Below are 12653 nucleotides of genomic sequence, written 5' to 3' on the forward strand. Positions count from 1 at the left end.
CCATGCCATTCTATTTATTGCAAATTTTATAATTTACCATTTACAAGATGCTGAGAAATATACCGAGTTTTTAAAAATTTCTTAGATATTATAATATTGTTTATTTACAAGTTGTTGAATCTAATTAAGAACATGTTCCTGTCATTTTTTCCAATATTATTATTAATATTGCCATCGAATGAAGGAATATTTCAAATTTCTGGATTAGAGTTCTTGTAAATTTTGTTTTCTTTCTAGCTGCCAAGGATCATTTGATCAGATGTACATTCCTTACGTAACATTCCGTTGCGAACCACGATAGTTTCATTTAATTGCGGGCCTCAGGTTATTTCCTTCTTCAGTTCAAAAAATCAGATAATGTCAAAAGATAGCACTAAATACAATTATATATTTCCGACTTTACGATATCTCCGACGAATACTTTTCCTTATATTAGAGTCCTTAGGTTGTGCGAAAAATTTAGATATTACATTGCCCTAAATTAAAAGTAAATTTTTCTTGACTAAACGTCAAGAAATGTCTTAGGCATCTTTACATATGACAGTGACATAGTTGATTTAACATTTTATCTTTACAAGATATTTCTGAAGCTATATCTAATTATATATTTAATCTTTAAATGAAATGTACAATATGTACATTAATTTATTGTAGCCACCGTCCACAACCCAGTAGGTTGTTCACGTTATGGGTCATATAACCTTTAACGCATCAAAAGAATTAGATAACAGGATATCTTATACGAACTGAAACGTGCCCTACCAAATGCCTTATGTCTGATTCTTCGCACTTATTTAACGGAATGGTACTTCCAAGTTCGTCAAGGATCTATTCCGAATAATCTTTGGGAGCGGGAGGTTCATAGGGCAGTATGGTCGGACCAATCCTGTTTAATATATACCAAAATATACCTACTACACCCTTCAACCACAATTCTTCCCTGTCGATACAACCGAGCTATCCTCTAATATAGCGGCTAAACCTTCTAACATTCAAACAATACTGGCATTCCAATCCAAAGTTCTTAGAAAATGTTAGTCAACGTCTCCAACACCACATTTTTATTTTGGCCTCAAAATATATTTCGTTAAAAACCTAATCCCAAACGGATTTACCACGTTCCTCAAACACCTAGCCTAATATCCCAATTCATTAGTCCGATTCAATTTAACACTCCTCTACAACCGGCGACTGAAGCAGAAATGGTCCCAAGACCCCCATAAAACAGTAGCAAAAGTATTCAGAATTGAACTGTAATGTATTTGGATTAGATTTTGTTTCATAATTTAAAAATAAAATTAAAATTTCTAATCCTTTGCCAAATATCAAAAAAACCCTCAGATGCCACTATTTGCGGCTCTGATCGTGTTCCTTTCTGGCCTTTATCTTTCTTTATTACTGATTGTGTTTACAATGCCATTGAATTAAGAATACTGTTTACTTTGCACATTTTTGGGCTTAAATAGGGATTAAAATTTTCCTAATTAAGTCCAACGAGGATGTACATAATGGCATCTTTCCTTCCTGCATTTAAATTTAACTTAAATTTCCGTTTTAATGAGATGTCATTGAGTGTAGAAATAGATAGAATATTTTGTGTAAATCATCAGTTGCTGCTGGAAACAATTATTAAAATGATCCCAATCTATCTCCCTTTATGGACAGATTATTTCTTTGCAAGAAGTCATTGAGTGAAATATTCAAATTGCCTCATTTTTATTCTTCATCAGACGCCAGAAGAGCCGTTGAATGAAATTCTTATCAAAATTACATCTACAAGAAAATAAAAAATTAAAAGATGCCATCGAATGCAAATATTTAGTTTTTGTGAAATTTATCAAATGGCATCAGATGCCACCATAAAAGCACTCGGATAACTAGTTCAAATTCTGAATATTTTGACGAATAAAACGAAAGAATTCGAATAAAAATTCGAACCAAATAAAAGATCTTGAAATAATATAGATTTTGAGTTGTTTTTTTTTTTAGATGTCATTGAAAGTAGAAATTGGCAGAATATTATATTTGGTGTAAATCATCAGATTCTACTGCATACAATTGTTATAATCATCCCCAATGCATCTTCCTATGGATGTACCTTATTTTCTGTGCAAGATTCCATTGAAGATAGAAATTGAAAATCGCCCAATGTTTCTTTGAACTTTTGTTCTTCACTAGATGCCGAGAGATACCATTGAATAAATTCTTATCAAAAATTTAAAAAACATGGAAGTAAACACTATCTTTAAAAGATGCCATCGAATGCCAATATTTAGTTTTTGAATGTATCAAATGGCATCAGATGCCACCCTGGAAGCATTTGGTTGGCGGTGATGACTCGAAAATTTCTGTATTTTTGATGAATCTGAATATTTTAAGGAATGTAGCACACAAAAATAATCTAATTATTGTAGATTTTGTGATATTTTTATTTATATTAATTTTTGTTTATATATTATTTATATTTAATATATGTATTATTATTTTAAAAAAATAGAATGTATTAAAATTTTATTGTTCTACAAAACCTTAGAATGTATCTTCAGTGATTTATTTTTATTATGACACGCCGGATGTTATGATGTGTATGATTGTGCAACTGTTGTTCGAAGGAGTCGTAAAGGTCATCACATCAAAGAACAAAAGTTCATGAAAACGGCCGGAAAGGTACCGAGGTGCTAAAGAGGTCCCGTGGGATAAATCTTAGACTCGTGTGTGGTCCAATAAAAGATAAGAGGAAAGAGAATCATTATGATTCACCTACAACGTGATTGGTGCATGATTGCTCTATCAACCAATCGAGCCCGTGCTGCTATGAGCGAGTGCGCCCCTACCTGGCAATCACCATGCTACATGACTCAATGTCGTCCCACAATTGTTGCCTTTCTTATTTCGGGGGAGGGATCGCACTGGCCGGAGAAAATCGAAACGGCCCTCTACACCACTCCAGTTAAATCCGGCGATAATCTGTAAATACAGGATACTTTCGATTTTCGATCGTCTCTGTTCCTTATGGCCGTTACAAACAACTTTTACGACTTTGTTGGACTTTACTGGCCCCTTTGAAGAAAATTATATGCATCTATTCATAGCAGCAGCTGTGTGAACCGATGTGATTCAGATCTGAACAGTATTCAGTGGATCGTCTGGCATAGAAATTAAAATTGTAATTTGGCAAAGTGAAAATATAAGTATTTTGATATTTTTAGTTTGGTCTTTGCCAACCGTCGCTGTCGTCTCGCCATCTTCATATGAAGTAGATGAAAAGACAGACCAAAGCTGCGAGGATAGGCAGATCGAAATGATCGGAAACCATCTCCATATTTCCTTGCTTAATGACTGGTTAAAAATGTTTTTTTTTTCGTTCTTTACCAAACGCAAAGAGATGCCTTCCTCGATTATGATCCTTTAAGGCATCTTTACAAAATTTAAATTTATATTGATGCCATGAACCAACAGAAGTTAAGTAATTATAGAACAATTCTGAATTGAAATGTTTATACTTTAAATGATGCTACTATGATGGTGTAAAAATTAATGTTTAGAAAGATGCCATCAAATGATTAACTATTCAAAGTCGCACTATGATACCTATTTGAATTAGAATATGTTTCATTTTTAAAAAAATGCTTTTTCGTCCTTTGTCAAATATAAAAAAATATCTAAAGATCACACTGAATAGGTTCCGATCTAGATTCCTTTAGGCATATTTATGTTATTTATTGTTAAGAATGGCTCTTCATATGAAGTAGTTAATTTGGCTGACCAAAAGGCGAAGATAGCCAGACTACTTTGATCGTAAAATGTCAAACAACATGTTTACATTTTCTTGTAGCAACTACTACTAGTAAAAAGGTTTTTTCTCCCTTTATAATTGATGATAAGGCATCTTTACAAAGTTTAAATTTTTATTGATGCCATTAATGAACTGATGGTAACCCTAAAAACAATTCTGAGTTGAAATGTTTATTCTTTAAATGATAACACTGATAATTAAAAGAAATATTTTTAAATGCCCTGAAATCTTTGGATAATGTAATATTTCCATTAATTTATATTGCATTTTAAAAGATAAATGTAAATCTTTTGTCAGATATCAAAAAATATGAATTAAAACTGATTACTTTGTCTATTTTGCTGGCCTAGGCGGTGTTTAAAAATTTTCCCAATTAATGCAATTATAACTACTTTCATGATGCCATTGAAAATAGAAATAATTATACAAATTGCCTAATTTTTAGTTAAATTGTTATTCTTCACCAGATGCCAAGAGTTTCCATGGAACCAATTTCTGATATAATTCACCTTTATATTTAATAAATTCTTTTGTTTACGTGTTGGTTCAATATGCTATTGAATTAAGAGATATATTTTTATTTATAATTGCCTGGCTTGGATATCCTAAACATTTTATTACAGGAAATATTTTACTTATTTTAAATTTTAATATGGATTAAATAACAATGTTTAATGGCATATTTATCAATCTTCTTTGATAATTGAACATTTTTCGGTTGACGAAGAGAAAATTATTTTTCTTTTGAATTATTATTAGTTTAATGGGTCAGTTATTTTGGCTTAGCCCTCTCCAAACTCTACTGTCAATTTTTCCCAAATATGTTACGCAAAAATTGTGAGGTCTGAGTAGTGTGGCCCTTTCTAAAGCTTTTGGACTGATATGTTGTTTTGATCTGTCTGACATAAAGGGTGGTGTGTTTAAACCAAATTGATTATTAAAGATTGAAGAATGCGAGAAACCAAAACAAACCCAACAAGCCAAATATGCGAAGGTAGACAGACCAAAATGACATAAAACTATCTGCTTTTTCAAAAAGTCCATCATGTTTTTTTATGTACACATTGGTACTTGTCAGGCGTGTCTACTTGATCTGTTTTATTGACTATTCTGCTGACTTCTGAATTTATTCAATGGAAAACTGGATTGTAAAATAACATCGAATGCAGAAGTAATACAAAAAGGCAACATTTTCTCCTATTTCTCCAATTTTGACTTTTATGGGAATTCAACACTGGCGGGGGGAGAGAAAAAACCCTGTAAGAATGAGTCAGTGACATGAATAAATCAGCGAATTTACTAAACTAAAAAAGATTGTTTATAAAAGCCAGTAACTATTTTGTTTCCAAGAAATGGAAACAAATGAAAACGAGTGATTTGCCCATCTTCCATCCATAATAAAATAATAATAGTAAGGGCTAATATTTTATTAATAATAAACTGATAAAAATTGCAATAGTCAGTTTTTGTAAAAATCGGTCATCTCTAATCATCTAGATCATCTCTAGTCATCTATAATAGGATTAAGAAATGTTTAAACGTTTATTCAGCCAGAAAGCAGTTAGCTTAGGATTAACCAATTCATCTTTAAATTCCTAATAATATATAAAATCACTTAATCCGTCATCATTCACGGCGCTTCGATCATTTGCAGTTTGTGTTATTGCAAACTTAAATGATGTACAGTACTAGTATAACCGCAGCGCCGTGAAATTGTTGATAGACGTAAGAAAAGGGAAAAAGGAGAGAACCTCAGGCTTTTAACTGATGGTTGATGTTAATTTTTTTATTATGAAAACACTTGTTGCATTAACGTAAAAACGCACTTTCTCGCAGCTTATGTTTGTTTTGATTATTGTGAATGTAAATCACCTTTCAGGGGGGAAAATAAGACAACACCTTATTAAACTTGCATAATTTTGCATTGTAATTATAAGTTCATTATGTTTCACTTAATAAAAATTAATGACCATTTTAATTTATATAATATTTTTTATTAAACTTTTTTGCAAAACAAATATTTGGTTCATTACTGAGTGTTTGCGTTATTTGCATCTTTTGTGTTTTATATGTGTTCAAGTCTAACAAATTTTGTTTATTAAATAATTTAAATAATCTATTTTTAATAAAAACTGCATCACATAACTAAAAACAATCTTCAATTCCACATATATATACTTGAGTTAACTTAAAACGTTTAACATAAAGAGTAGGTTCTTCTGATTGCTTATGGATAGAGGAAATTAGTGCTTTTTTAGATTTTCAAATTTTATTTTGACAAGTTTTGTCAACATTCTGCTCCAGACATTTTGAAAAAGGAGCAAAACGCTCCGAAACATCATGTATAAAGAATAAATGAGATGAAAAAACATCTAGTTCTTTACTGGCTGAATAATCCCTCTCTACCATCATTACTATTTAGAATACCGCTATCTAAATACAACTAGATACAACATCATAAGTAGGATGAAATGGGAGTTTTACTAGAATTTAAAACATTTTTTGGCCCAACTAAAAGGTTCCACGCTGGCTCAGACTACTGGTTTAAAAAAGAAAAACTTGAATGCAAAGTTAAATCACAAAGTTCACGATGCCTTGACTTTTCAAATCAGCTGTTTCTTCTAGAAAGTATCACTTATTTTGTAGGTTCTGGGGGTGGTTAAAGTGTGAAAAAATCTAAAATACCGATATCCCATGAAAATCTTGAGGAGGAAGTAATTCGATTTCAGCGTAAATCAATGAAAGACCAGCCTGTCAAAACAAAAAGTTTACCAAAAAGAAAACGTGGCCGCAACACCACTGGCCAGTTGATATATAAACCATTTGACGGAATTCAAAAGGCAGGTAAACCTCAGAAATTTTCAACCGATTGACTACAAGAAGCCGTTTTTCACTCACTAGGATTATTCATTCTCTTTCACTCAGTGTACAGCCCCGACCTCGCCCCTTCGTACTACAATCACAATCCGGTCTACGTTGAAAAACATTCATTACTCAAAGAAAAACGGGCCCTACGATTAAAAAGTAATTAAAAACGTTATGGATTATCTGAACTGGCTTCAGATGTTTTAACAGATTTAAATGAATTCCAATGATCGGTTTGTATTTGAATATTTCTGCATAAGAGTTCTCAGTCGGTAAGGGTACTTATTTTATATTTGCAGGTACTTAGGACGTTTTTTGTTCGCACTAATGGTCCGTAATGCCCCATGCCGGTCATAATGTTAAGTTGAATGGCAGTAGGTAAACAGAGAGTACTTCGTAACACCAGGGCAATTTTTCAGACAGGCCTTGGAACCGCAAAACAATAGAAAATGATGTAAATCAATTTATCTATCTAAAAATGACAAGTGTCGAAGGGTTGTATCCTTTCCATTGTATATAAAATGGCGAATGGCAAAAATTTTTAGGGATTCTTGGCTGATTGGACATGGGGTTGAAATTAAACTTGTTTTCAGCTTTACAAACCAAAACCAAAAAGTTCAAACCCCTTTGAATGAATAAGTAAAACACAAATTGCCCTTAAAAATGATTATTAAAATCATCCTAAGTGTAGAACAGTACAGACAGATACGTCGACCCTTCAATTTCTTTCGCTTTTCATTAATCACATCATTTCGCCCTGCTGACGAGTCATCGTTGACGTGGTAAAAACCCCAAGATATCGGCTAAGTGAACCAAGACAGATGGATGGGGTCGACCGGCCGGAAATATGTCGGGACGAAAATAGTGATGGAACACATGTGATGCCTATCCCCCTTCCGTGATAATACATTCGGGGAAACTCGACGTCCTTTGTATTAATAGCAGGGCCGCCGTCGTTAACCTGCCTCTCGTGTTAACGCGGAAGGGCAAATTGGTAAATCTGCGAGCATCCTGCTTATCTTGAACACATTTGTGACAGGGAAATTGATAAAAACACCCTTTTTAGTAAACCACTCTCATTTTCTTGCGGAGAAATGTACCTATCATGATTTTTTTTTACATAATTAAATTGTATTCGTATAGAACAATTTAAACCAGCATAGAAAACTTTTATATTGCACGAGTGGTATGGATAAAAGTGGTTATAAATAAAGAACTTAAATGTGCATAAAAATAAGTTTAATAGTCTTTAAAGTTTTCAACTTTACTTAACTTCATCACTGTAAGGTAAATGTCCCGGGTTCGAATCCAGCGGCCCTGCATAACAAAACACCGGCACCCCGAGGGTTGAGATAACCTCTGGTGTTGCGAACCCTCGTTAAAAAAAAGTCTTTAAAAAAAGACTAATTTTGGTCGTAAAGAGTCAAAAAGTCCTTCGGCTTTCTTGTCAAAATGAATAGCGTAAACGCGCAAACTAGAATATCAAAAATTACAATGCTTATTAATTACCGAGATGATTAAACTGTATAATTTCGCCAAATAGTCTTGGTTGTTTTTGCCAATCTTACTGATTACCTAATTTGCGTTTCTGTGTTTGTGTTGTTTCCAATTTGCCAAGTTTAAATTGTTCGTCTATATCCCATCTGCCTGTGTACATATATTTATTCTCTCTCCCTCTCTATTTATCTATCTCTTCCACCCACCATGCTTATTTCTTGGTGTATGACCATGCTTTCTTCAGCTTCCCTATGTGTATGCTTATTTATCTCCCTCCTGCATATCTCTATTTATGTCTCAATCTTTACAATATCTATCTGTCTCTCTCTCTCTCTCTCTCTCTCTCTCTCTCTCTCTCTCTCTCTCTCTCTCTTTTTTTTCTCTTTCTCTTTCTCTTTCTCTCTATCTCTCTCCCACTCTCACTCTCTCTCACTCTTCCTNTCTCTCTCTCTCTCCCTCTCTCTCTCCCTCTCTCCCTCCCTCCCTCCCTCATCTTTATATTCATCTGTGTCTGTTATTATTTTTTTAGAGTGACGCTTCAAGCTCAACACGATTAGTAGAACATCTTTTATCAAACGAAATACGTGATTATTTCTCTTTTATTTTTAATAACTTTCTAATTCTTTCTAATTTGCAAGCTCGTTTGGTCCAAATTCACCTCGGATTGCCCGTACTGCCGCATAATTGAATTTATCCCTATTTGGAACCAGTATTTTCCCCCTCTCACACAGAGACATTCATAGATATTATTCAGGATTAGATAAACAAGATAGAGTCGACGAAGCAGGATTCTCCGAGGATAATTATGTCGATACGAAAACGTTCCCGAGGGACAACCTTGGAAGGGGGGGGGCTCGGTGGAGACGTGTCAATTAAATCTAAAAGGGACCGACCCGGCCGAGCAATAAAGGATCGGCCTCACTTTACCTTTAGCTTCCTTATAAAGTTTACTGCTGTTACAAACGCCCATAAAGTCTCATGTGAGCGTTCTGGCCTGACGTTGGCCCCTTTAAAGTCATGAGCCGTCTCATCCGGACGTCTTTTACGGTAAAATCGACAATTAGATAAACACGATAAACCAAATACACAAACGTTTTCTACATTTTGATGTTTTTTTGGTATTTAGATTTTTTTAGTAAAAAATTCAACCTTGTCAACTTTTTTGTTATACAAGATAATAAACAAGTAATGGAAAGATCCTGTGGTATCTTTATCTAAATGACACAGTGCTACTAGTCAATATACTCTTCTAAAATGTATTTCTATTTGTTTGTTAATTTTCAGATTGGCAGGTAGCGATTTGAATGTGCTATTATCAAGAGGAAGGTTGGCTCCCCCACCTCCACCTGAGTATAGCACTTCTCCGTATAGACTCAACCCCTACATGGAACTGTATTCTTCTCTGCAACATACCAACCCTGCTGCCTCTCTTCATGGTAATAATAATAATTTTATTTTACTTCTGTGAAATTATTTATTGTTTACAGGCATAATTAAACCCAAAGTAAGAGTTATCATTGAGGAAGTTATATCAACAAATTTATATTTATAAAATAAATAAACTTTATGATATTTCAATCAAGAAGTAATTAAACTTCCATATTCTTGGCTTGGTTAACATTTTTGGTGGTAATTTGGGTGTTACCTGTCGTATCTGACACTCCAAACCAGCAAGGATAGGTATAATGATCATTAACAACCAAATTCCACACTTAGATTGACTTGCCATTTTCTTTGATATTTTATTTTAGATTATCACTCCTGGTTGATATGTTGTGTTCTATCAAATTTATGAATGCAAAATTTAATTATCCCTTAATTGGTTTTAGTAATAAAATATATCAGAATTTTAATGCTAAATCATTTATAGTAATTGTTGCTCAGAACCATGAAAGGAAAATTAACGATTTTATTCCTTGGCTTCACACAGAGTGTGAGGAATGCCACTCAATATGAGAATTGTTCCTTAGCTAGACAGCAAGTCTTTAGGTTTGGGTTTTATTGTATGTATATAGTACTTTACAGATATTTCATTTTTGTGTATATTGGGAGTGAATATATTTATTAGAGTAAATGTGAATGTGAGACAGCTGATAGAAGAATAATTGGTACCCCATTGAACCTCAATTTAAGTAGTGTATATCAATAGTGATGGAAGATTTTCAAGAACTCCAGCCTACTTAGTGAGTTTTAAGTAAATAAGAATTATATATAAGAAAGAGAGAGACTGTGGAAGTTCCTAGGTTTAAAAACTTGATGCATCGAGGTCGTTAACAGCCCCTGGAGCCTAACTTCAGCGACCTGACGGATAAGAGTTAAGTCATAAACAAAGAATGTCATTATGAGAGAAGATAAGACTATTTAATACATCGATGGATTTTACCATAAACAATTTTACAATATTATTAATAAATGGTTTTTGAGTATTTGACCCCTGTTATGTTTTTTGGAGGGAACAAGGATGTATTACTGCATATATTTTTTAAAGTGAGAGTGATGTATTTATTAGTGTGACTGTATAGTGTGAAACTGACTTGGAATATTGACTCTCAATTAGTTTAGTTAGATATTGAGTGCTCCATCTCTCTAATTGATTGATGAATTTGGGTTGATATGGTCTATAAATGTGAACGAATTTATTTAAAAGTGAGTGGGTTTAGATTTAAACATTGCATGGAGTCTGAGGTCTTACCCCAGCTGTACTGCCAAAGTCGCAAGAAGTCATAATCTTGATTCTGTGCATTGAGTAGAACTTATATAAATAAGTAATTAGTAACAATCTAATATAAATGATGAATTATAAAACCGTTAAGTGTAAACAATTCCTCTTATATAATTAATATCAGCTTTTAATGTTATAATTTTGATTTAAAATTCAGATAGAATGGAAAAACACTTAGTTCCTTCACCAAACTTCAAAACAGATCTTTGAGATTATTATTAATCATTCAAAAGGTTATAAAATGAACTATGAACATCTGTTAATAAATCTACAAGTAAAATTAAAAATAATACTACCGAAGGTTTTAAAAAAAAGATACTTTATGGAATTTTTAACTAAAATATGTTTTTCACAATGCCAAGTACTTTCAAATCATTTCAAATCTTATTGAAGAAATTATGGAATTATTAAACTGCTCGTTGTAAAATACCAGTGAGATTAATTCTCTGAAAAAATTCAGATATTCTCTGAGTTGTTTTGTAATCAAAATGTAAATTTGGTCTGAAGAGTGTTTATTTAAATACATTTAAATTAGCACAAAGTGAATTATTAATTGTGTTATTTAAATTATGCAATAATTATTATAATCCCTTTTACTTTAAATGAACTATTATTATTAGAAAAAAATTTTATTTCCAATATATCTGTACACGTTTTGAAGTAAAGGCAGACAAAAAGAAGACTCACTAGTAAAATTTTGAGTTTTATCCATCCTTAGAAACTATCCGCTCTAGCAGCTTAACATGATTCAATATTTTTTGCAGGAAATGCAATACAATATGTTTTGATCTTAGATCGGATGTTGGTACCAGCAAGAAATTCAATATATGGGATCATTGTTTGATAGGCAGGAAAAAACCCCTCACCTTACCCTATCTTACCCTATTATTATTACATTTTTGTGTTTGAGTAGCCCAATTGAACTATTTAAATTTTAAAATAAATATTTTTTTTTCAGGGTTAGGCTTACCGTCTGATTACTTAGCCTCAAGAGGGTGTTCTTTAGCTGACCTCCAACAGCCACCTTCAACTTTAACAAGTGCTGAGTTGTCATTTTCTTTAGATGGTTTGTACACTTTATATGATTAAATTTTGTTTAACAGGTTGTAATTGTCATTTTTTAAATATATTTAGGATCAAGGATTACTAGCCCAAGACCAGCGAGACAGTCAAGGAAGAGAGCTCATTCAGCTTCTCCCTATTCGGACATCGATCTCAACTCAATGATTAGGTTTTCTCCAAATTCACTTGTCTCAATAGTCAATGCTTCAAGGAGTTCTAGCGCAAGTGGATCCTATGGCCACTTATCTGCTGGTATTTACTAATTTAATTGAAACGTTGAAAGTTTTTTTTTTTTATATTAATAATTAATTTGTTGCAGGTACTCTCAGTCCAGCACTGAGCATGCATCCAGGGATGGGACCGCATCTTCAACAGATTCAGGCTCATTTGCTCAGATCAGGAGGTCTGCTACCCCCATTGACCCCTCATCCACCAGGTTCCTATCAAATTCCCCATCAAGACAAGATAGAGGTAATAAACGTTGAATATTATATTTAATTAATTAGTGTTTTTATCAAGGTCTTGGTTAAGTTAGTGTTACGAGCGAGATTCAAACTTCAGCTCAATAAGTCGCTACTCTAACCACTTGCGCTATCATAACTCACATCAGCATATTGAGCCAAAATTCGAATCTTGCTCGTCACACTAACTTGTTCATCTCAACCAAGACCTTAGATAAAAAGACTAATTAATTTAAATAATTAATTTGGT

General features: G+C 33.0%; 1 protein-coding gene across 2 annotated transcripts in view; it reads left to right on the forward strand.

Moving 5' to 3' along the window:
• Positions 1-12653, forward strand: part of LOC106664814 (transcriptional activator cubitus interruptus) — a 64962-nt gene that overhangs the window by 47091 nt on the left and 5218 nt on the right. For both annotated transcript variants that reach the window (XM_014390827.2, XM_014390828.2), the window contains exons 2-5: positions 9443-9594; positions 11839-11946; positions 12015-12194; positions 12262-12413. In XM_014390827.2, coding sequence (XP_014246313.1) covers positions 9443-9594; positions 11839-11946; positions 12015-12194; positions 12262-12413 — 592 coding nt within the window. The remainder of the gene's footprint in view (positions 1-9442; positions 9595-11838; positions 11947-12014; positions 12195-12261; positions 12414-12653) is intronic.

This window comes from Cimex lectularius, unplaced genomic scaffold (genome assembly GCF_000648675.2).
Source record: "Cimex lectularius strain Harlan isolate CLEC.00 unplaced genomic scaffold, Clec_2.1 scaffold105, whole genome shotgun sequence".
Lineage (NCBI taxonomy): Eukaryota > Metazoa > Arthropoda > Insecta > Hemiptera > Cimicidae > Cimex > Cimex lectularius.